This window comes from Homarus americanus, unplaced genomic scaffold (genome assembly GCF_018991925.1).
Source record: "Homarus americanus isolate GMGI-L3 unplaced genomic scaffold, GMGI_Hamer_2.0 scaffold34065, whole genome shotgun sequence".
Taxonomy (NCBI): domain Eukaryota; kingdom Metazoa; phylum Arthropoda; class Malacostraca; order Decapoda; family Nephropidae; genus Homarus; species Homarus americanus.
In genome coordinates this window covers 113,345-138,674 of record NW_024715832.1, presented here as the reverse complement: position 1 = coordinate 138,674, position 25,330 = coordinate 113,345, and the positions used below count along the sequence as shown (strand labels likewise).

The following is a 25,330-nucleotide window of genomic DNA, read 5'->3' as shown; positions in this document are numbered from 1 at the left end:
TATTTTTGGGCCTATTTCAAGTTTCTGGGAAGTAATTGGGTATTTTAAGATGATATACAATATTGTTGAGATGCTTCTGGATACCCAAGTGAAGATTGAAGGTTCCTACACATTTTACAAGCTCTTCCTAAGCTTATATCAATTTTACTTGTGTTGTAAGTTGGTGAATCAAGCCAACAGCTGTAAAGAATGTTGAGATTTTATTTCTTGAAAATTACGATTGATGGGACTTTGAAGAGAAAATTAATTAATATGTTTGACAGAGTAATTTCAAACATGAAGAAATGGGTGTTTAACTTTATTGCAGACAAAATAGAAACCCGTTTGGTTTAGAGTTAATTTTATCAACCGTATTCGGCTTGAGAATATTTTATTAATAAATGGAAAAGTTATACTGTAAAATAAGATTTGGTCGTGTGATGAATTAGTTAATAATGATTTTAATGTCAGTGATCAATGCAGATATGGTACTTAATTTTAATATAAAGCCAATCAATCTCTGCATGCTGGCTGGGACACGAGTAAGCAAGTGTTTGTGTACGTAGTTGTGCAGGTGTGTGTGTGCGCGTGCGGGGCAAGGCGTGGGAGGAGGTGGTGGTGGCAAGTGTACGGGACACGTGGGCTGGCAGGTAGGAACCACTTGGCCACACACACACACAGTTAATAGGTTTTGCTGGTAGTCGAGTGTCTCATAAATAGTATTCTGACCCGGCTACCCACTCGACGTCACCAACAACGTGTTAACTTATTGTTACACAATACAGATTTTACTCTTAGTTAATTACTGCCATTTAAAAGTTGAACGTTTTTTCTCCTGCCCCCCAGTGAAGGGGTAGAGAAAGAGATCACGTGAAAATTATCCCCCCTTCCCCCACCCCCTCCCTCCAACCTGTTACACCCGATGATTAAATACCCTAGTTGGTGGGTTAGCGTTACATTGGTTAAATACAGCTAATAGAAGCTGGGTGGCTGATCTCGTGATTCCAAGATGCCCCCCCCCCCACAGGTGGTTCACGCGTAATGAACGACGGAGCGTACCCGGGTGCGTTGACTTATGGTATGTTCGTAGTTCAGAAGACAGCTGGTGTCCCTACTTCAGGAGACAGCTGGTGTCCTTACTTCAGGAGACAGCTGGTATCCCTACTTCAGGAGACAACTGGTGTCCCTACATCAGGAGACAGCTGGTGTCCTTACTTCAGGAGACAGCTGGTGTCCCTACTTCAGGAGACAGCTGGTGTCCTTACTTCAGGAGACAGCTGGTATCCCTACTTCAGGAGACAACTGGTGTCCCTACTTCAGGAGACAGCTGGTGTCCTTACTTCAGGAGACAGCTGGTGTCCCTACTTCAGGAGACAACTGGTGTCCCTACTTCAGGAGACAACTGGTGTCCCTACATCAGGAGACAGCTGGTGTCCCTACTTCAGGAGACAGCTGGTGTCCCTACTTCAGGAGACAGCTGGTGTCCCTACTTCAGGAGACAGCTGGTGTCCCTCGTTTAGAAGACAGCTGGTAGTCTATGCATGATAGACCGGACTTGATGGTATTGACCGCTGGCATGCCAAGCACGAACGACCCTGAAATTTACAAGCATGCCGATTTAGTTTTTGTGCATGCTAGAGCGAGCCAGGAAGCCACAAGCTTTAAGATTGCTAGGAAACTGTCTCGATACAATTATAAGTTTCACCGTGAAGGTACTACTTATCCCCAGTTTTCTTTAAGAAGTGCGCGAATTCTCGGAAAAGTGTCACGTGATAAGGTGAAAGGTTTCTGCTGGTTAGAGCGGCCGATACGGTGTAGGTTCAAGATGCCCGTATTATGGTAAAAGCGAGCCAGGAATACACACATCACCCACACACACATGAACATCGTTGGTGGGAGGTGTTTAGCCTGAGATGAGGAGGCGGCGGCACTGACACATATTTCCCAGAAGGTTCGGCAGCAGTTGTGTTGTGCGCTCAGCTTTGCACTGACTGTCACTCCCTGCAGTTTTGTTGTTGTGATGTCCTAGCGTTGTTGGGGGTGGGTGGTACTCTAAAGTGGCACTGGCTTGTTCCAGGAATAAGAGTTTTTGTACTTTTGATTATGTTGCGTCTACTCATGGGCTGATCGAATGTTTGTGCAGGATGTGTGATCTTTACACGGAGTTGACCCTTTGGCTCCTGAGTGCTTCCCAGAACCAAATAAAACCGTCTGGTTGTAGCCAGCAACAATCGGCGGGAAAGGTTTGAGTAACAACGATGAAATTTTTTTAGATCTTGGACGTAAATGGATATTGGGCACAGACGATGAGTGACGACAACAAGTGTGTTTGGGGGGTGGGGGTAGTGGGGGTGGCGTGAATTGTTGACACCACGTTACACAGTGTCCTTGGGACCCTGTGTAGTGTGCGGCTCCAGTCTGGCTGTTCGTTTATCCTCACGGTTTAAAGGTCTTCGCCCTACCTGAATTCCTTTACCTTCGTGGGTAAACACGTCAACTTAACCCACCCACCCCAGGTAGCGTTAGTCATTAAGGTGAAATAATTCGGGGTGCTTAATTTTCAGGTGATCCCCTTCTAGTTAGTATTTTTTTCTAGTGTTTGATGTTAATAGACGGCAATGTCCGAGTGTAAGTTTCCACATGTTATGAGAGAAGGTATCCATGGTTGTGAATCATCGTGATGGTCATGCATTGGAGGCATCCACTGGGGGCCCCGCGGGGTGGGGGTGCTTATGCTCGTGATTGTTAGTCGCTTCTTTTATGGTGTTCTGTGACGTCATCTACCCAGCCATACACACGACATGTCAAGGCTCTTCTTACTGAACAGGTGTCCTTGATATTAAAAGATAGTAAATTAATGTTGTCTCTCAGATGAAGTGAGATAAGAGAGGCGTTACATAACAGTGTGTAAGTCTAATTATTGTCATGGGTTCATACAGGTAGTGTAAGAGTGTGTTTTCCAGGTGGGAGGGATAAGTGACTCGGAAATACTGGCGTGTGGGTATTTGCTCAAGGTGACAAGGAAACGTGATCCAGAACACTGTCTCAGGAGTAGGCGGTGAGTGGGCTTGTATTCCTGGTGACTCAGAACACAACGCTAAGAGCAGGTATTGAGAGCACGACGTGTGATATGTATATAAACATCGACCGTAAATGAGGCGGTGAATGAACATGTGCACATGATGATACATGAGTGAGGGGGCGGTGTGTGATAGCGTGTGTGCACGAGAAGGGGGAGGTGGGGTGTTGAAGGTCAGAGCGGTGAGTGCCACGTTAGCGGCAACGTGAGGCAGCCAGCGGCCGCCACCATCGATCCCACCAGACCCCGCCCAGGTGCCACCCAACCCCAGCCTTCCCGCCAAAACCTACGAGTTCCCGCCAAATTCTCTAGCCTCTCACCAGCAGGCAGAGCCCCTCCCTCTCCCCCCAGCGATGCATTGAAACTTTTATTTTGTCGCAGTAAATTGGTATGTTTATATAAATGTTTCATTGTGTGGGGGTTTCTTCTCGTCCGTCAGTCTGCTTATTGCATGGTTGCATAATGATAATTGTAAATCAAAATCTATCTTTTAATTACAAAAAAAGAAAGTTGGCATCAAGTTTGGCATCTGTACGGTGTTCTGCAAGTCTTGTAATTACGTTTTATATCATTATGTTGACAAAAAGTTAGCGTCTGGCTTTGTTGTGTTATCTTTCTTGGGATTCCCTCCGCCTCGCTGTGTTCATACAAAAACAGATAAAGACGACTGTTATAGGAAACACGTGACCGCCACTTGGATTGAGATAGGCTTACTTGAGGTCATGTTGTGTACACGAATTTATGAACGTGGACCTGTGTACTGGTGAATCTCAGGTGCATCTACAATGTGTGTGTGAAGGAATTTAGACATCGTTTGTACTCCTTAAGAGTATGTGTACGTAGAATTATTATTCGCACCTGTGTGGTTAACCATCGTGTGTAATTCAGGTAATAGTTCAAAATAAACAATGATGGTTTGAGGTAGGGGGGCGGATGGGGGCGAATAGTGCTTGACATGGTGATGATAATAGTCGTGGTCAAGATTGCATCATATGTGTATGCAACAATTATTGCAAAAGGCGTGTTAGATGTTAATACTAAACACTACAAGCTGTCGTAACTCACCTGTGTTGATTCTCGTGGACTCGAACAAGGTGCCGCCAAGGACGGCATTACCAGAAAACAAGAACAAAATGTAACGCAGTCTGATGGTAAGACAGTGTTATTAAGGTACGGGGGAGGGGGGGAGATTTCACCATGTTGAGCAGTGGTCACGGTGAGGGAGCACAGAATGATTTAAGGGGGGGGGGTGGGGGTGCCTTGGTGGTGAACATTTAAACGCGGCTATTGTGGTGTATCCTTAGAGCATGTTTACCTTCACAATGTCACTATATGATGAAATTTCATATTTTTGGTCTTAATGGAGTTTATCGATCATCGTCTGTGACTGAACTGTTCCTCATACCCCAGTCTCATCATCCACCTGTATGTTGCTGTACTAGGTTCGCATACTAATCCGTGTGAGTTTGCATGTGATCTTGACTAGTTAATTCAGGCTAAATCGCTAGTAGCAAAGGCGATGCGACTAATTTGGTGTAGTTAGGTTAGTACAGGAGGGAGGGCAGGTGCACACCGGGGAGGTCCTGAGCCTGGCCTTAGCCCATGTGATGCAAGGCTCCGGTATCGATTCCTTGCGTCCACTTGGTGGCCTCTGCAGCGTCCGCGGGAGTCTTTGCATAGTGGGACCGTCTGGGGCTGAACGCACGCAAATTGTGGATGAGTTTTGAGGGGATAGAGGACTACCTTACTGAAGGTGATGGTACGGCAGTAAAAGATGGTTTTGAACATCCAGACAGCTTGTGTCCAATTAATGAAGACTGGGGCGAGCTTATGTTAGGGTTTTTATGACCGTGAAAGATAGTAGACTTTAGTACGTGGTGTTTAAAGCTATAAGTCAGGCATAATGATTTAGCACTGTCTAATGATCTCATGATTTCAGAGAAGACTTAAGATTGACCGTGTGGTGAAAACTGACGAGTCTTGTGTTTTTTGTGTTTCAGGATCGACTTTGGTTGAGCCCAAACACAATGCTGGAGTTGGACCCGGATGCAGAGTGGTCCCAAGAGGGGCCCTCACTCTCTAACGACATCTGGAAGAAGTTCGAGCTGATCCTGACACCGCCCCGCTCTCCCCTGAGAGAGACAGACATCGACCTCCTGTCGCCCTTCCCTGGTAAAGACATGTTCAACCTGAAGACAGAAGGTATGGATTTCGACATAGACTTCGGCAACACCCTAGAGATGCCGCTACTGGAGGAAGATGATCTCTACTTCGACCTCGACTCTATAGATCTGGATAACAACCTGCCATATGACCTTCCAGGAGGTGGGCCAGTTGGCTTGCCCTGCACCCATGGGCTAGGACGAGGCACATGCACCAGCTGTACACAGTTGGCGCTAGCTGGCTCTGAGTTGCGACACGACTGCATGTGGGTAGGGACTTGTACTGCCGAGGCCCACAACCACAGTCACTACCGCCGCCCCCGCATACACAAGGACTCCGGTTCACAGATCACAGAGCTCCTAATGGAGTGCTCGTCAACAGTGCTGGAGGGCGCGGCGGGGTTCACACACATCACAGACCTAGACTGTACAGACTCGGGGGACTCACATTTGGACGTCGCGGAGACGAGTCTTCACCAACAGTTCTCCGGCAACCACATCGCGCGGCCAGATACACCGTCCGAGTCTTCAGAAACAGACACCGACGAGGATATTGACCACTACGACGACGACGACGACGAGTGTCCAAGAGGGGAGGAGCTGTACGGCGTATGTCACGAAGAAGAAGTTTACACTAGCGAAACGCCCACGTCATCAGGCATCGTGCACGTCGACCACAGCTACCACTGCGTAAGAATACCCTCGCCCACCCCCACAGCATCGTCATCAACTTCGCCCTCTCATTACAACCGCTCGTCACTCCTACATACGCCGTCAGATTCTGGTGAGTAACTGTCATGACTCGTAATTCTCGCCCCATCTTCGGTGTCACTACACTTGAGTCATGGTCGGGATCAGATTATGTAGCACGACTCACTCCAGAGCGTGAGTCAGGGTAGAGCCCTTGCTTAACTTCTATTTTCAACAGTGTCATAGTGACATTTTTCCAAGGTGTAAACACAGGAAGCTGAGGCGAGGATGTACAACCGTATCTCCGTGGCATGCGTGTTGATCTCTAAAACATTTTGTTGAAGTTTTTTGTTTGACTAATTTTCATCCGTAACTTGGCAAGTATTCTACCCTCGGCAAGTAAGTGTGAGGATGAACTGTAGTTTGTAATTTAAGAAACTTTTTTTGTTACGAGATACATGTACAGTATTCCCCTGCGGCCAATTGACCATCTAGGAACACTAGCACAAGGTCGCCCCCACCGACCAGACGCTATGCTGTAGATCGATGGTGAATCTACCTCTCCCAGGGTCTGGAGGTCGGGTGTCGCCTTCCACATACGCACTAGTGTAGAGGCTATAGTTGCTTAACGGGGGGGGGGGGGATATACACCCTAATTTCACCGACGTTGGTCACGCATTATCGAGTAGACCTTAGGGGGTGACTGACTATCGATTGTCTAAATGAATGTATATGATTTACCTTCAGAGAATCATAAGTTATACTTACAGGAACATTCTTCAGGTTGTAGCTTCTCTTGTGCTGGGTTGTGCAGTGGTAGAAATTTTCATAAACTCAACGTGGTTGCAAATAAAAAAAAAACCCCGAGGTAGATTTAGCCATTTTTTGTCAGTTATCTTGGTTATCTCTCTGAATATCTTGTTATTGTTGAGAGGTAGAAGGACATCTGTCTAGTGGGGGCGTTGGTGAGGAGGAGTGAGGTATGAGGAGTGTTTCCGGGGGGTTGCATGTGCCAGAGGCGACCGCGTCTGTCTGGCGCCCAATGTTGCGTCATTGGGGGAACTACCAGCTGTGCTCTTTTGCTTTCTACTAATCTTTCTACTGCTCTACATCCTTCTACTGCTTCTATCCTTTCTCTTCTCCAATTCCATCACTTCTTCCACTGTCCTCCCTTCTACTAAACTGTTTCTCTTACCTTCCACATTGCCTCTCCCCCACTCCCACGGCAATCTTTCCCTCCCCTCACAGCTCTGTTAACCTATCTCCCTCCCCCTCTCCCTCACCCCTTCCCTTCGTCATGTCTCTCCCTCACCCCTTCCCTTCATCATGTCTCTCCCTCACCCCTTCCCTTCGTCATGTCTCTCTTTCACCCCTTTTCTCCATCATGTCTCCCTTACCCCTTCTCTCCATATCTCCTCTTCATCTGTCTCCTCATTCTTACAGCTTCCTCTCCTCTCCTATAACAACCATCATTAATCACGATCTCATTATCTGGTCATTGGATTAGACAATTGTTAGGTATAATTAAGGTGCTTAGTTACCTAGAGACGGCTATGGAGTGTTTAGTGTTAACTAGAGACAGATGTTTGGTGTTACCTAGAGACAAAAGATGCTTGGTGTTACCTAGAGACATAGCAGATATTTGATGTTACCTAGAGACAGTTATGAGGTGTTGGTGTTACCGAGAGACATGTTTGGTGTTACCGAGAGACAGTAATGGGGTGATTAGTGTTAGCTAGAGACGGTTATGAGGTGTTTGGTGTTACCTAGCGACAGTTTGGTGTTACCTAGAGATCATTATGAAGTGTTTAGTGTTACCTAGAGAGAGAGAGAGATAAGCTGTTTGGCGTTACCTAGAGACAGTTAAAATGTGCCCGTTGCTGCTGCTACACATACTAACTCACACTACGCCTTCATAATACATACAGATCCTAGGGCTTCCTAGAGGAGCCACCTTTTCACTTGTCATCTCTAATAAGATAGCAGTTTTACGAGTTGAGGCTATATTTACTCCCTCCCTCCCTCCTAGTACACCCCACCCTCCGCCTCCTGCTAGTACTCCCTCCTCTGCCGCGTCTTGAACCATAAATACAGCTGGTGATGGTCGTGTGGCTTCGGTCTGGCTCGTGGAGATACGGATGTCTACGGGTTCCACACTTCCGAATTCAGTTTCATGTTCTTGTATTCAGGGGTTTTGTTGGCAGCTGTCTCACGAGTTATGATTTTTTTTCATGGGTGTATATCCCCCTCGATGGATATTGTTATTTTTTAAAGGCAATGTTTGCTTTACGGTTTGCCAAGTTAGTTTGTTTAGTTCTCTAGCGTGTGGAGAAGTGTGGTGATATGGTTAGCTTTATAGAACGGTGAAATGGTTAGCTTTCTGTGGCGAGATGGTAAGCTTTTTGTTGTGAAATGGTTAGCTTTATAGAGTAGTAAAGGTAGTACTAGTGTCTAAGAGTCATAAATAAGAATCATTATCCTCTGGTGTGAGTTTTATTCTAACCGGCCAGGCACTTCTGAGGTTAACATTGATAGTTTTGTGGGATTTACTGGTGGGGGGGGGGGGTCCTTCAGGCAGGGGCGAACGACCGCCTTGGGTGGGTTTTCAGAAGTAGTGGTGTCTCGTGGGTTGAACACCTGCTGCAGGAAGGTACGTCTCCGTCAGAAGTGAGAGGGCGTCTCTTTACCCTAACAACCACTCTTAGGATCTACAAGTGAGGGGTGAGATGGGTAAAATGGGGGCGGGGAGAGTTGGTAATGGGATAAGTAGAAGTAATTGGAGTAGGTATTTGGGTAGAGAAAATTTTACTAAATGTGAATTAGTTATGATCCACTTATTAGGTACAAGTGTGGAGCGCTGTGAATAAGATACGCCACACACTTGTAATATTATTTTAATTTATTCGAAAAAAATGTACAGTATAAAGATTATGAGCACGGCTTGAGGCTTTGAGAGATGTAACGTTACTTGAAAAGCCCGCATCATACACAGCTTTTTTCACGTGTAGATCATCGTTTTGAGCTGAAGCGACGCGGAGGAACTTACAAATTTACGATCATGATTTGGGTGTCAGAAGAGGTATCGTGGCTGTCGGGGAGGTGTTGGTCCCTGGCGAGGTCCTGCAGTCTTCACTCTTTAACATCCAGGCGCGTCAAAAATCGCCACGTGACATTAAGAGGCAGCAGGAGGCGTCGTGAGCCACTGATTTAGACTCAGGGTCATCCAAACCTCTTGCACTTGTTCATTGGACTCGAACGGTTCTCCTCACCTGACCCCGAAAAGCTCGAACGTGGAATTGAACGGCCACCAAAACAGGTTGTACCTTTAATTTTTTTATTCACACATATCACAACTTTGGAGTGGGGCTTGTAATCGAATTCACTAGCGGGCAGTTCGGACTTTGGACTCTTAATCCATCTTCGAATGCTCAGACTTGGCCCAGAAACTATATGTGGAGTGGGGGAGAAAGGAGGGTGGGTGGGTGGGTCCAGGTGGAATGAGGTGGCAGGCACGCTCGGGTGGAGTGTTAAAATCCCCAGCCAACACAATCAAGACTGCGCATTTTCAGGAGTCACGGTGGCGGAGGTTTTGACCGGGAGGAACCTTGGAGAGAGAGAGAGACGGTGGAGTGTTCCAGGCCACTGTGTCTGCTGCACCGAGACTTAGTGATTTTTTACCGCTTTTGTAGAATCAATGAAGGTCGGGATGAGAGAGACTTGTTTATTGGGTGTGATCAATACATTAATGATTTGATGTGGCGTAAAGGTATTTTATATTCCCCGCCCCCCATTTAATACGAGTGGGGTTTAATCAATGAACTTTTGAGATGGTTCGCCTTGGTATGGCTAAAGAAAGATAATGCACTAGGTTTTTTAAAGGGAAAATTTGATAGATGAAACTTGAATTTCACGAGTGGGAATGAAGAGGTTGGCAAACTGTCGGAGAGGCTATTGAATGAATGAACCCAGAAACTTGGGCGGGTTTAATTTAATGTTAAAGGCCATTTTTGTACAGGTGGCTAATGGGGGTGTCTAATATTTTTATATGAAAGCTTCATTTTTAAAATGTTAAGTCGTAGGATTAGTCTTGTCAAAGAAGTTGTTTCAAGTTTATTTATTTTTTTACTCGCGTGCATTGAATGCAGGAATTTTGCGGTCGACTTCGCCTGGAGTTCATTCACCTGTGTCATTCAGTTTCAAGAAGATTCCCCACTTGTGTTATAACGCTGGTAGTCACTAGACGGGCCATTTATTACACTCTACGGGTTATTTAATATCGTGGGTGTGTTTAGTTTAGTTAAGACTCCATTATGAGTTTTACTGTGACCGAGTCGGTAAGATCGTTAGCTGTGTGTGTGTTGACATTATGGATGGCAAGCTCAGGTGTGTCGAGGAAAGTGTGGTAGGTTGTCGCTGGTCATGCTTGTTTATGTACATGTGTGTCTATGTTATCCATTAAACATATAATTCACTGTCGAGACATCCCCTTGAACGTGGCAGTGACTTTTTGCGTTTAGTTCAGGCGACGTATGGCATGATGACGCGTGTGTCGTTGACGGAGAATAATACCTGCAATTCACAGGTGTTGGTCAGGTCTTTGCACTCACTGAGACAACAAGCAGACAGATTCCCGACGGTGTAACCCAAAACCGCTGTGACCTTGGTAGGTGTCGTTGCTCGCAAGCCTGGGGGACGGGGAGGCAGGTAGGTGGGCTGGTAGGGATGGGAGGTGGGGAGGCGTGTGGGGAGGGGAGGTGAGGAGGCGTGTGGGGAGGGGAGATAGGATAGTGCGTGGGAGGGAAGGAGGAGGAAGAATAAGAGGAAGTCAATAATTTAAAGTAGAATAGGAAGAGCAGCAGCAAGTAGTAGTATTGCTAGAGAAGGGAGGGAGTACTCGTGTGTGCGTATACAGTATGGGTAAGCCATATGTGTGTTAGGGGGGACATCCCAGTGTAAACTTCCTTGGGGAGTTTATATACACTTGCTGCCGGAACTAGAGTCTCGGGGGGGGGGGGTCATTGGTCGTTTTGGGGTGTGATAGTAATTAGGTCGAGTTACTTGATCGACAGTGACTATTGTGGGTCGAGTTACCTGATCGATAGTGACTATTGTGGGTCGAGATATTCACTTGATCGACAACAATAGTCACTGCTGGGACTTAACGTGGGATGGTTTTATCTAACAGTCACGGCTCTTTGTGTCTTGTCAACAGGATGAGTCATGCTGCTGCTTTGATCATTTCTCGTCTTAGAGCTGTTACTAAAATTCTCTCTCGAGCAAAAGTTACGTGTACTCTTTCAGTAATTGAATTTATACACAAACCAACTTCCACAAACATGAATGTATGGGATCTAAATGACACCGTGTACCTGATATTTTCGCACACGTGCCAGATAGGTGTGTGTGTGTGTGTGTGTGTGATGCGGGCAGGTGAGGTTTAAATGCCCCTGGACGGACGGCGAGTGATGGTTTGGTGTTGCCCGCCCGTCGACACTTACTTAAGCCACACTCAGGTATGTGACCTCGCCGCCGGGAGCCACTTGCGCCTACCTCCTCATCCTCCACTGCGACCGACCGACCCCTCCTGCTGGTGGGCGAGACGGAGACAGTTATACAGAGGGAGGCAAGCAGACAAACAGAAAAAGGGGAGGAGCACAAATAGACAGAAAGGCATATTCACAAACATACAGACGGAACCGGATTATTCAACATGATCTATGCCCCCGGATTCACCAGTTTCGAAAGCACAAGAATTTAAGTTTGGGTTGATTTTTTTCTGCGTTAAATCCGGTTCCCAGTCGGGTTCTTATACTTCGCTTTTGACACAAGTTATAAATATTTATATTTCCCTTAATGTGTGTGTGCGCGCGCTTAGAGAAGAGTTGATCTTAGCATACATAACAATCAATATCCCCAAAACAAAAAGTAAATTGCTCTGGTTTGATCACCATCTTCCAACACACACACACACAGCCCAAGAGGAGCCCTCTAAAACTCGCCAATTACCGAAAAAATAACCCTATAACACATCTTCAGTACTCACAGGTCACACATTACCCATTTATAACGAGCATTAACTCCATTACCCCCCTCCCCCCTCCTTCAGGCACTAGGCTAATGGCCTGTTCTGTGTATTTTCGCGCCGCGTCGCCGACAGGCATTACTGTGAGTGATGGTGGTCCCCGGGAGAGAAAATGCAGCGAGGAGATGAAGATTGGAAATGGTATGTGGGAGGGGAGATGTTTCATGTTCATTCTGCCTCTCATTCTCACCATCTTTCATCATCCCTATGCTTCCTCCTCCTCTTTCGTCGTCTACCCTCTAACTTCCTTTTCCTTCCTCATCCCACTTAACTTCCCCTTCCTCCCCCTCCTCCACCATCCCACTTAACGTCCTCTTCTTTCTCTTCCTCCTCTTCCTAGTCTACTCTCCGCGGTTAGCAGAACTGGTATACCCTTCGTGGAGGTCTTCAGCTTGCTTAAATTATCGTGCACACCGCCCTAGAAGTGTCATATACGGCAGCAGTTCGTTTATCGCTTTATATTTCCTACCTCTACCAGTATTAGTCTTTTCAAGTAGAATATGACTCCAATGTATGTGAACCACTGACGTATTTATACTACTAATGAATATGATGTATTTCTTTCTTTGTGCACGAACCTCTGTCCTGCATGGCAGTGAAGAGTGACTACCCACATGAATCTGACCTATATATAGGGTCAATGAATATGATGCATCTCTTTGTGTATGAACCTCTGCCCTGCGTAGCAGTGAGAAGTGATACCACCCTCAGTGTCAAGACCTGACTGAATTACTCAGAATAGGCAAACTGTACTACAAGCTTTGCCAATAAATTTGTTAAACTAAACTACCAGTAATACTCGATTGAACGTTTATTATCATTATCGTTATTTCTGTTAATATTCCGCTTCCTCCCCCCACTAGTGTTGAAGGAACAGGTGGGTGGAGAGTGGTATTGATTGACCTAATATGTTGTTTACCGTCTAGGACTGTCCCCTGCTGTCAATTACCCGGTCAGGTAGTCCCGCCCCCACAAGGTGATTATATTGGAGTAGGGGGGGGGGGCTAGTAGTCTGCCATACTTAACCCCCCATCCCCCCACCCGTGTCACTGTAGCTTGTCATCCTCCTCCCCCACATCGCCGTAATAATTCGCTTCAAGTCTTGGCTTAATCATGAAGGAGGAGGGGGGGTCAAGGGATAGAGAGAAGGGTCAGGTATAGGGAGGGGGCTTGTAGTGGTGGTCATGTCGTCAGAGGCCGTCCATTGGAGGAGAAAACAGAAGGGAATGTTGATTGTTTTTGGCAAGTCTTAAGAAGAATGACGTGAGCAGTACTTTATTGTCGGTTTTTGTAGTAGTGGATGTATTCGGAGAAGCACGACACGAGGAATTTGATCACGTTAAGTTTGTAGAGCAGTATTAATGGCAAAGGTTAGTAATTAACCCATAAGATCTTATTTAATCACAGGTAAGATATTGGAGACAGGTAAAGCCTCGACCCAACAATGTTACTCGCACATAACAAGACTTCTTACTTTTATGCTTATGGTTAAAATGAATCTGTTGTGATATCGTCTCACTGGCAAGTACCGTGACGTTTTGTAGTAGGACACCTGACTGGTACATAAAGAGGTTGCGCCACTTGCCTACTTTTTCTACGTGGAAGTTAAATATACAGTATGTTTATAACCACTCAACGTGTTGGCACTGCTTCTTCACCTCTGTGGGGTCTAATCATCGCAGTGGACGGTCTGTGTAGTCTGAATATGTTGGGAAGGAAGTGGGGGGGGGGAAGATGGACTATGTAGAATATACTTCGTCGGGATAATGGGTGTTACATCTGTCTGGGAGGTGAGGAGGTCAGTCAGTGGTGCCTATATCAGCCTATGGAGTGACAAGGGGAGGGGTAGGTTGTATCATTCATCCTCTTGACCAGGCCCGTCCTTTAGGGGGGGGGGGGCGACCGCCCGGGGCCCCGTGCGTGTGACCCAGTGACCAGTGACACAACCGTGACCTTACCATCCATAGAGATAGTCCCATGGGGGTTGGTGGGGGTGGGTTCCTCTGGCCGCATAATCTGGGGCCCCGCAGTGGCTGAGTTGCCCCGGGCCCCGCACCCTCCTAGGGACGGCCTTGCTCTTGACTTTGGAGAGATGTATCTCTTAATCACCCAAAAGGTCGTCATATCACCCTCCCTCGCTGCCGTCAAGTGGCTAGTGAGTGTTTTTTCCCCATCTCTTTTAGGCTGTTTTGATCGACTATCTCTCCTGTCTTAAGCTGCTGTAGTCAGCTATCTTTCCTCTTAAGCTGCTGTAGTCAGTTATCTCTCCTGTCTTAAGCTGCTGTAGTCAGTTATCTCTCCTGTCTTAAGCTGCTGTAGTCAGTTATCTCTCCTGTCTTAAGCTGCTGTAGTCAGTTATCTCTCCTGTCTTAAGCTCAGTTATCTCCTGTCTTAAGCTGCTGTAGTCAGTTATCTCTCCTGTCTTAAGCTGCTGTAGTCAGTTATCTCTCCTGTCTTGCTGCTGTAGTCAGCTGTCTTAGTCAGCTAAGTCCTGTAGTCAATCTCTCCTGTCTTAAGCTGCTGTAGTCAGCTATCTTTCTTAAGCTCTGTCTTAAGCTGCTGTAGTCAGCTATCTCTCCTGTCTTAAGCTGCTGTAGTCAGCTATCTTTCCTCTTAAGCTGCTGTAGTCAGCTGTCTCCTGTCTTAAGCTGCTGTAGTCAGCTATCTCCTGTCTTAAGCTGCTGTAGTCAGCTATCTCCTGTCTCTAGCTGCTGATGTCAGCTATCTCTCCTCTCTTAAGCTGCTGTAGTCAGCTATCTCCCCTGTCTTAAGCTGCTGTAGTCAGCTATCTCCCCTGTCTTAAGCTGCTGTAGTCAGCATCTTTCCTCTCTTAAGCCGCTGTAGTCAAAATGTTGTAATTTTGAAAATGAATTGTTATAATAGTACCATAGATTATGAAGTTTTGAAAATTAATTACGCTAATTGATAAGAGGAAATTTGATATACCAAAAGTAATTAGCAAGTTTTCTACATCGACCTCTGATACTTAAACTGCTGCAGTCGATTAAGTGATGTGTGTGTTGTTCACGTCTTCCTTTCACTTTCAGTCAGCCTTTGCATTATAGTCGTGTCATAGCGAGGAAACTATTGAAAGACGAAGAAAATTGCAATATAATTTTACAGTACCTTGTGTTAGTACGTATTATAATATTGGTGGCATTCTTGAAACCTGGGTAAATTTATTGGTAAAAAAAAAGATAACTGGCACCAAAAGGATCACGTGGGTCTGCATCAGCATCCTAAGTCAGGGAGAGGGAGAGGGAGAACGCGCTTTAAGCCTGGCGTAAAAGAGAGGTAGAGTGGGAGATGTGAGAGAGTATGTGGTGGTGATAGTGTTATCATAGATCGTCTAGCTGTGCCTTATCTGTTGATTGGCTGCTGTTACTGCTGATAGGTTTAAAACTGGAGATGAGTGTGAGGCACCGAGAGGGGGAGAATGAATGAGAGTTATGGAGATGGAGGAGTGTCTGTGTGGGGGGGGGGGGGTTAACACGGTTGGCACTAGTGGCTTGGAAGGTTACCAGCACGACGTACCTGGGCGCCTAAAGGTGGCGTGTAGGTCCACGTGTCGGTAGCATATCTTGGCTTCCCGCACCACTTGTCCACCTTGTAGTCAGCTGCGTATAATTCGCGGGTTGGATGGAGAGTGGCTGGCCAAGTCCCCCGGCTTATCCTATCACACGTCTGTCTTAACCTCTCCAGCCAGTTTTATCCCCAGTTAACACTTTTTGCTCGTTCTCTCAATAGAAACAGCGACTGGTTCTAACAAAAATTTCGTGATATATGTCCTCTTAACTAAAGGTGTTTATAGCGCACCAAACTGACTCATTTGGGCAGAAGCGCCTTAATAACGTCACAATTGGCAAGAAAACCCGTGTTGAGACCTTACACACACACACACACACACACACACACACACACACACACGAGGGATAAGACGTCCGCTGCTTTCATTCACTGAACACTGAGGTGACAAATTGACAACATCAGTAAGCGATGGTGTGATGCTCCCGTGGACGGGGGCAGGGGGGGGGGAGATATATATCAAGTAGAAGGCTCAGATCCTGCTCCCCTTGGCCAGTGACAGCTAAAATTGGGCCATCGTGATATAACACACACACACTTACATAACATTGCCACTAATAATAATAATAATAATAATAATTGACTGCTTATTGAAAAAGTTCTGCAGCCCGAAGGCTGAAAATATACATTGGACATAAATGACTTATTACATACATTGGTGGTTTAACAAAAGCCTTCATTAGAGAAAGGTAAAGGAACATACAGTGAACATACAGATTATTGTAGGTGTTGAACAGCAAAAACGTAGTGTAGTAACTCTCTCCCAGATGGTGTTAGGAGGGACCTCACGTGGTGTAGTAGTTCCCTCACAGATGGTGTTATGAGGGGCCTCACGTGGTGTAGTAATTCCCTCACAGATGGTGTTATGAGGGGCCTCACGTGGTGTAGTAATTCCCTCACAGATGGTGTTATGAGGGGCCTCACGTGGTGTAGTAACTCCTTCACATATGGTGTTATGAGGGGCCTCACGTGGTGTAGTAATTCCCTCACAGATGGTGTTATATGAGTGAGGTGTGGTTCCAGGCCTTCCTATCGTAGACGGATTAACACATCGCTGGTTGTTGGGTCTCACGGGCCGTTATCACTGGGTACCTGGGACCTCACTGTGTGAAGGTTAACTTGGGTACGACTTTTACTGTTGAGTTGTTCTCACTGACTTAAGCACTGTTCACCACTGTTCACCTCTGTTTAACACTGGTTCCATTCCTTTCCTAAATGAAATAGTAACTTCTGGCGAGAACATGTTGATATTCCGGTGGGGAGGAGGGTTCAGGGGAGGGAGTTGGTATGGGCCAACATAACAGTTGACCTGGCTGCTCCGAGAGGAGCGCCAGGTACGTCTAAACTCTATTACGGGCCATAAATTACTCTTATACTTGGTGCTGTTGGTGACATTATTTTATTTATAGACACCTAGAGGCATTGACCGTCATTAATAACAGCTACAGTTAACAGGAGCCGGAGAGAGGAGAGACTCGTGTCATGAAGAGCGGTGGTGTGTGTGTGTGTGGAGAGAGAGAGAGAGGGAGGGGGGGATCCATCTCCTGCTTGTTAGTGTTGGTGATGCCGTGTGCTTCTGGGTTGTGTTGTGGGTCGACGTTAGTGCCGAGGGTGTTGTTGACTGTTGTGACTTATTTTTTTTTATAAACTATTGTGGTGTGTGGTTGAAGCTATGCGGGAGAAGGGAGGAGGTGGTGGGGTTAATGGCGTAGTACAAGTGTGTCGCCATCATCGAAGTGAGACGGTGGAATGGTAATCCTCGGAATGTGTGTGGCACTGTAACACAAGCCTCTCCCGTGGTCGGTGCCTCCTGTGTGGAATGCGTAGTGGGGACCTTAGATATGGACGCGGGGGTAGGGTAGTGGTTGAAGGTGTTGAGGGGGGTATCGATGCAAGGTGTGTGTGTGTGTGTGTTGGGTCTCAAGTGTTGAGTGATTGTGGTGATAATAAAGTAATTAAGTAGGACGTGGGAGGCAATGGAGCTGATGGATAAGCTTAGAAGGAAAACATTCTTCAGCTCTGCCGCCGCCGCCACTAGGTCTAGAGGCGTTACGTAACTGACGCGGTCGGCCCTGTCACAGCCCCCCCTTTGTAGAGAAAGGAGAGGTGAAAGAAGATTAGAGGTGGGGGAAGGAAGTTATAGTTCGGAAATAGAAGAAATTTGGGAGGAGGTAAGAGAGGGCGACCGCCTAGCTAAGCTAATAGTGTGTTAGGGTTGTGTCATGGGTTAGTTATTGTCTGACGGTACAGGCACTAGACATCTTATGGGTGTTTTAAGGGCCTTATTTCAGATTCCGCCGACCCTACTGGCGGATGCTGGTCTAGAGAGGTTGTCTATTGCCTGGCCGTGTAGATCGGGGGTGGTAATGGACCTGAGGAATTGACCAAGGCGCCCCCCCCCCCCAAGATGATGTGTGTGGTTCTTATGTTTTTAAAGGTTATTACGGGTATTTCATACTGCTGTGATTTAGTGATAACGGAGGTCTGGTATAAGGCCTGCCTAAGTTATCATGGAGGTGTTTGTGTGTGGGTAGTGGGCGGTTCGTTTGTATGGGCCAACTCAAGGGGAGTCAAGGTTAAGGGTGTGTTGCTACGCTCTACACTTCTTCCTGCCCTCCTTCTCTAACCCAACACATTCTCACCATGTGTACATTAGTCAGCTGCTGCCACCGGCTGTCTCTTATAAATAACACCAGCAAGTGTTTAGTATAATGACTGGTGATCATTTAGGAAGTAGATGGGTAGGTAGGGTTACCTGAGCCGAGAGACAGACGGCGGGTGTCGTCTGAGTGTCGGCACCACGCTGATGACAAGGTGAACCAGTCCCAATTCTTGCCCTACCAAGTCTACCCAGCCAACAGCCAGCTACCACTAGAATCAAGACAACATGGTGAAGGTAGTAGCTTACGGTACAGCCTGAAAACCTTATAATCGTGTGTTGTGGTTTACTGTGGATGTGGCACTGGTGTGTCGGTTTGAAAGTTCAGCCTTGTATGTGTTCCCTCAACAGCGCCATCTTTAACTTAGTCGTTAGTGAACCAATATTCATGTCACACAATTTGTAGCTTTTGGTCGAAAAGTTAGAATTGTTTGTGCTGGAATTATAACCCTATTGTAAATATTTTACCTAGATTTTTTTTAATGGCGATACGTGGTTCCATTTGCATACTTGTTTTAATTGCCGAGGTCAAGAATCTATGTATTGAAATCTTGTTGGTCTTATGATCCAATAGTGATTAGAACTGCGACACCGTTTTGGCCCTGACTATGATGATGTGTTTTAGCACTTCAGTTCGTCAAGTTTACTGGGATTTATGATATCACTGAACTAATACATAATCAATGAAGTTATACGCTATATTCTGTAAGCTGGGGTGTGTTCCGTGACTCGCAACGTCCCTGTACGTATACTGTATACATATATGGACAGACAGACTTAACCCAGCACAAGAACACCTACCCTCGGCGCCGCTAATTAAGAAAACCTAATTATCTTTTGGGTTCCTAGGAGACAACAATCTAGCTGTTACATGGTTGCTGCTTAACATGAGAGCTCATCATTACCGAGGTGGTGCAGCAGTGGGAGGTAGAGTGGAAGTTCATTTAGCCACTGCCATAAAAAGTTGGGCTTTTTTTTTAATAGACCCGGTTGGGGGCTGAGACAGTCCTGTGTAGTGAGTGGTTCGAGGGGGACGTCTATAGGTGGATGTGGTACTTGGGATTCCTTACCTCGCGTTGTTACCTCCTGGGTTGTGACAAAGTATTAGTCAATGAAATGAACATACGGGCTCTGATGAAGTTGTGTGTGTGTATATGTTGATGCAAGTCGTTAGCGGTGGGGCTATCAGCATCGTGTGTGTAGTAAGACAAGTCCACTGGATAAGGAAAACTAGTTTCTCTGGGTTTAAATTAAAGCAAATGAGTTGCATATTCCAGGGGCGGTGGTGACGGTCGGTGTTGCTGTGAGCGATGTCTTCCACCACAGGGTATGAGCCCCCTTCCCTCCCTGGATTAAGATACTACGTCCCCCCCTGCCCCTGGTTTGTCCCATTTACTCGCAGTGTGGAGTCCCCCCCCCCTTCTTAGAATGCGATGCCCTCATACATGTGATACTATCCCCCCCTCCTGCGGATGATAGTAGCAACAGCCGCGGGGCTGCTAGTGTAGACGTGGGGGGGTAGGGTAGGGTAGTGGTGGTGGTGAAGGATGCGAGTGCCAATGCTTATTATATCGATGGTCGGGGAGGCATTTTTTTTTGTCCTAAATCTTAATTGACGGTAGCCTCTCAGTGGTGGTGGTAGTGGTTGCGTTGGCTATAGCATAGATGGTGGATTATGGTCGTAGGGGTCTCGGTGGAACACGATGGTGGTAGTAGTGGCGGCCCCGGACGCGGCACTCATCGTAATGATGGTCGCGGCTGGGCTCTAAACCCCCCCCCCCCACTCACCACCACAATAAACACAGCCTACAATTGGTTCATCGTCATCACCAAACACCTTAGCCACCACCAACTAACACCACGCAAGTAATTCGCCCAACCCCAACGTCACCACTTCCCTTCATGAACACTAACACCATTCCTTACCGTTAACACCACCACCCACAGCTATCTCCACTTGACCATCTCTTAGCACCACGGTCTCGGTCACTTTAACTCCCTCAACCCGTCGACGGCATCACAACGAACTGACCCACATCTTGATGTGACACCCACCCACCCACCCTACACCACCGCAGCAACAACAACCCCCTCTCTCCCCTCCCCTACCCCTTTATGGACACGACCAATAATAGCAGTTTACACTTCTACACTAACAACCTAACACAACCACTACCATAATAACGGTGAGAATTGGATTGGTGATACTTCGGGGGGTTGTGGTGGTCAGGTAGGATGGTTGGGTCCCGTCGGCTCCGATTTGATGGCACGCCGACGACCCGACCCAACCAGCCCATACCTACCCGGACACTCCCACTTAATGCCGGGTAGTAATTATGTCCTTCACATATACCCGAGTACGGTGATACGTGTCCGTGTAGAAATAGCTTTATAAATTCTCTATTTTTTTTCCTTCTGAATATAGGATGAGCTGGTGGTAGTTTTAGTGTCGGTGTGGTTTGGGAAAAGTGATGGCCGGAAGTGTTTTGGAGTGTGAACAGAAGAGTGTTGAGAGTGATGGGGTTTGGAGTGTGTGTGTATTTGTGTGTGCGCGAGTGTGTTGAGTGTGCGGTAGGTGGTGTGGGCGTGGTGGGCGGGGGTTGTGGCCGGGGCCGGAAGTGTGGTGGCCAGTGAGTCCCCCCGCCAGATGGTGAGAAACGTCGTGTGAAATCCACACACACACACACACACACACACACACACACACACACTATATTCTGCCTTCTAATTCATCCACCTTCACATGTCTAACACCCCCTGTTGTGTGTGTGTTTGGGACCCACATGATAACATGATATAAGAACTGACATCAAGCTAAAAATTCCCAAGGTTCGATATCTCTCTCTCTCTCTACCCCACCTATTTTCTTCCCCATCTCTCCCACACCCCCAACCCCGAGGAGTATCTATATAAACGAGAACTTGGGAGGGAGAGGGACGACGCCTGATTCAAGCTGTGGAATAAATATTACCCGTGTCGTTCTCACCATGATGCCGCCATTGCTTCAAGACGTGATCTGGTTGTTGCTCCGTGTGTGTGTGGGAAGGAAAAAGGAACGAGAGGGGTGTGTATTATAGAGCAAAGGAGATGGTATCGGAAAAGGAGAGAGTGGAAAAGGGGGAGGACTTGGATAGAAGGAAGCGTGTGTGTTGTGAAGAAGGAAAGAGGAAGCTGATAATATTTTATAGACTAAAAAGAATTAGCTTCTGAATAGAGGGAAGTGTGTGTGTGTGTGTCTGATGCAGGAAAATTGTGGTGTTAGGGTCGTAGTAGTGTAGGGAGGGAAAGTTATTGGAAAGTGGTGTGTGTGTGTATTGGCAGTGACGTCTTGAGGGTGGATGTAGGTTTGAGGAAGGGGTGGGGGGGGGGGTTAACTTGTGTCTGTCATTTCATGGTATTACGTCAGGCCAATCCGCCCGTCTGTTCGTCCGATGGGAAGAGAGGTGTATAAAGGGTAATGGATCACTTAAAGATTAAACACCCCTGTTTATTTCACCTGAAGATCAACCATCTTAGCGCTAACCTTCGCAGTTAGCATAAGGGTGGTTAATCTTTACCTGAAATAAATAGGAGGTTTATAAAGATACAGCGGCACGCAGTAGAAGACCTGCTAATGGAAGGGTGTAGGAGTATTGGCAGAGGATGATTGTGGGAAGTGTGCGGTGGTGGTTCCAGTGGAGGAGGAGGAAGACCAGTGTCAGGGGCGTCAGCAGTGGTGGTCACGGTGAAGAATTAACAGCAGCAGGAGCGACAGCGGCTGGCGGTCACGACAGAGGAACAGGATATAACAACAGCAGTAGTACCGTCTGGCACCTTGCGTCACGCTCTGGAGCCCGAGAGTCAAGGACAGCCCACCGCCGCCACTGCAGCCGTCATCGTCCTCACCCCCCTCATCCCTTCTGCTGTTTCAAGCTTTTGGGATCCTCTTCCTATTTCTCTGTGCCAACTTTCTCCCTCCTTTCTCTATCCTCCAATCTTTTTCTTGCACTTTTCTTCGTTTTTATCCACCCTTTCTTTATTCTTTGGCTTCTCTTTTCAGTTTACGTCCTCCACTTCCTCTTTTTTCACCTACCTTGTTACTTCTATCGACAGTAGTCGCAAGACGGTCAGCTCTCCATCTGCTACCTCCTACCCCTAAATCTCCTCAATATCCGAACTATTAAAACCCTTCCCCCCTACTTTAACCATCTTTCACCCCCCCCCCTCTTTCTCTGCTACTACTACTTCTAAAAAGAGCCACGAGTACTCCCCTAAACCGTCACCTAACTGAAGCCTCGTTGATTTCATTCATAGTCCGTATTTTCGTCTTATAACCCATGATAATTCTCTGTTTATGTCTGCGAAGGGGAGGAGGGTGGGTACAGTATCAAGGGTTGAGTCACCTCGTACATGTAGTACACCTTGTGACTCAGGTGTCGCGGTGTGGACTGTCTGACAAGTGGGTGTTAGCACACCTCCCTGAGCGTAGGTGTAAAGTAACCGGAAATGTAGGTAAGGAGGCGTGGCCGGTCTTGGTTGTAGAGATTATCCGCTTCACTCATGAGCCACTCACGCTAATTATTCATTCTCTCTCGGCGTTGATCGTTTTAAGGCCGGGCTACCGAGATCCGCTCGGGTAATTTTGTCGCGAATGGTATGATGCTCCGCAAATCTTGTTCCTTGATTAAAGGTAACAGCAAAATGTGTTTACACAGGTTGGCGGGGCGCCTTTTATTTACGGAGATGGGTGAGGCATAGTGTTAAGAGAGGTCAGTGTTATTGTTAAAATGTAATGACTGCAATTCAACAGCCAAGATCTTTAAGCGCGTAACTAGGTCAGTAATTGCACTATTCCATCAACAATTAAAAATTATACGTGGCAGAACTATTTTAGATTATAAGAGAATAATTAACGTGTTTTTTTTATGCCGAGCTCTTGTTGTGATTGTAATAGAGAGGTATTTGTACCTTAAGCGACCACCTTTGCATACCGTCACACCTCTGTTGACGGCCGAACAATCCTCAGTAACGGTCGGGGATATATTACTAGAATAGACCGTTGAGTGTAAGGTTACTTTAGGTTACCGCGAGAGAAAGTGATCGTTATGTATACAAGCTTGGCGGGGGATAGATATTGTACAGCTTGTTAATACGGTATATATTAGTCTGTCTCACTGATAGAAGCCACTCATTATCCCTCCTTTGTATTCGTATAGGCCAGTGGTGGGGGCTGACACCATTCCCCTCTTACGCCTTAATCTAATCTTCGCCTCCCGTACCAACCCATCCACCCTACTCTCTGCCCCCTTCCTCCTCCCTCGTCACCTCTTTTCCCTCACCACACTCTCACCCTCCCCTCCTTCCCCCGCATCTACCCCCATTTCACCCGCCCTACATTACTCACTGTACTTCCATATTCCTCTCTCCCTTCCCTACTACCTATCTCCGCCCCCTACCCCCTTTCCTTTCCAGGTCTAGCTTGCCTCTCTCTTTCCCTCCTACATCTCCTTCCCTTTAACCTTACCCCGATTTCTCTTCCTCTTCCACTACCGCCGCTACTGAAGTCTGGCCCTACACCTTTAATGCTGCGTTCCGGCGTCTATCCCGCGTCTCGCCAATTCCATACACGAGGGGCCCCAGAGTAGAGAGTGAGTGAGTGAGAGAAAACGGGCGTTATGGGAGAGGTGGGTGGGTTTGTAGGGAGTGAGAGAGTTAGGGGGTCTCACTTGTCCCTCCCTCTCTCTCTCTCGTCGGGCATCCCCTTGCCTCAACTCTTACTGAAAAGATTTACCTACCTAACCAGTCTCTCTTTACGTTCCCTTACCTACCACTACCTCTCGGCCTCCTCCTCTTTCGTCTACTGTCTACGTCCTGACTCACTCCCTCTCTCTCTCTCACACACACACACACACACCTCCCTAGGGTTATGTAACATTTCGTACTGTCTGTCTGGCCGGTGATGTACTTTAAGCGTAGCGGGGGTCGATGAGAGGAAGAAGGGGGCATAGAAGCAGGACAGACCCAGACATTCACCCACCTGCCCCCCTTCCTAGTAGGCTTTGGTCTATGATGATGGTGGAGGAAGGGGAAATGTAGGGGGGGGGGTTCTCCCGTACTAGGAATGTTAAGAAAAATGTAAGGAAAGCAAAGAGAGACTATGAAGTCAAAATAGCAAGAGAATCCAAGGCGAATCCCAAGGGATTTTTCCAGGTATATAGAACAAAAGTCAAGGACAAAGTTGGGCCTTTAAAGTTAGGGAGGGGAGAAGTGATAAATGGCAGTGAAGGAATAAGCAAAGCATTGAACAACTACTTATCAGTTTTCACAGAAGAAGTTCACGAGGAAATTCCAGAGATGGAACTGATATTTAGGGGAAAGGAAGAAGAGAAATTAAAGAATATCACTTGTCAGAAAAGAGGATGTTCTTAAGAAGATAAATAAACTAAAGAAGACAAAATCCCCAGGGCCGGATGAAATTTTCCCTCGAGTCCTGAAAGAGTATAGGGAACAGATTAGCGGACCCCTTGTAAATTTATTTACAAAATCATTAGACACTGGAGTTGTGCCAGACTTGAGGAAACAGGCAAATGTAGTACCCATATTCAAAAAGGGAGACAGAGCATCAGCGTCAAATTACCGGCCGATCAGTTTGACGTCAGTAGTGGGGAACTTTCTAGAATCAATTATAGCAGATAGCATCCGATCGCATCTGGAGAAAAGCAAATTAATCTACGACTCGCAACATGGGTTTACAAAAGGAAAATCTTGTCTAACAAATCTGCTGACTTTTTTAGGAAAGTCTTCGAGGTAGTAGATAATGACGAAAATTACGATGTTATTTACTTAGACTTTAGCAAAGCATTTGACAGAGTACCGCATCAGAGGCTTCTGAGAAAAATTAAGGCTCATGGTATCGAGGGGAAAGTTTTAAATTGGATAAAATCATGGCTCACCGATAGAACGCAGTGGGTCAGCGTAGATGGTGTTAAATCCGAGTGGGGCCGTGTAACCAGTGGGGTTCCCCAGGGGTCAGTACTAGGCCCACTCTTGTTCATAATCTACATAAACGATCTAGATACTGGGATCAGCAGTGACATAAACAAGTTTGCGGATGA

General features: G+C 46.8%; 1 protein-coding gene across 2 annotated transcripts in view; it reads left to right on the top strand.

Moving 5' to 3' along the window:
- Nucleotides 1-25,330, top strand: part of LOC121857958 (myc proto-oncogene protein-like) — a 52,221-nt gene that overhangs the window by 18,451 nt on the left and 8,440 nt on the right. For both annotated transcript variants that reach the window (XM_042354197.1, XM_042354198.1), the window contains exon 2: nucleotides 5,059-6,004. In XM_042354197.1, the coding sequence (XP_042210131.1) occupies nucleotides 5,059-6,004 (946 nt within the window). The remainder of the gene's footprint in view (nucleotides 1-5,058; nucleotides 6,005-25,330) is intronic.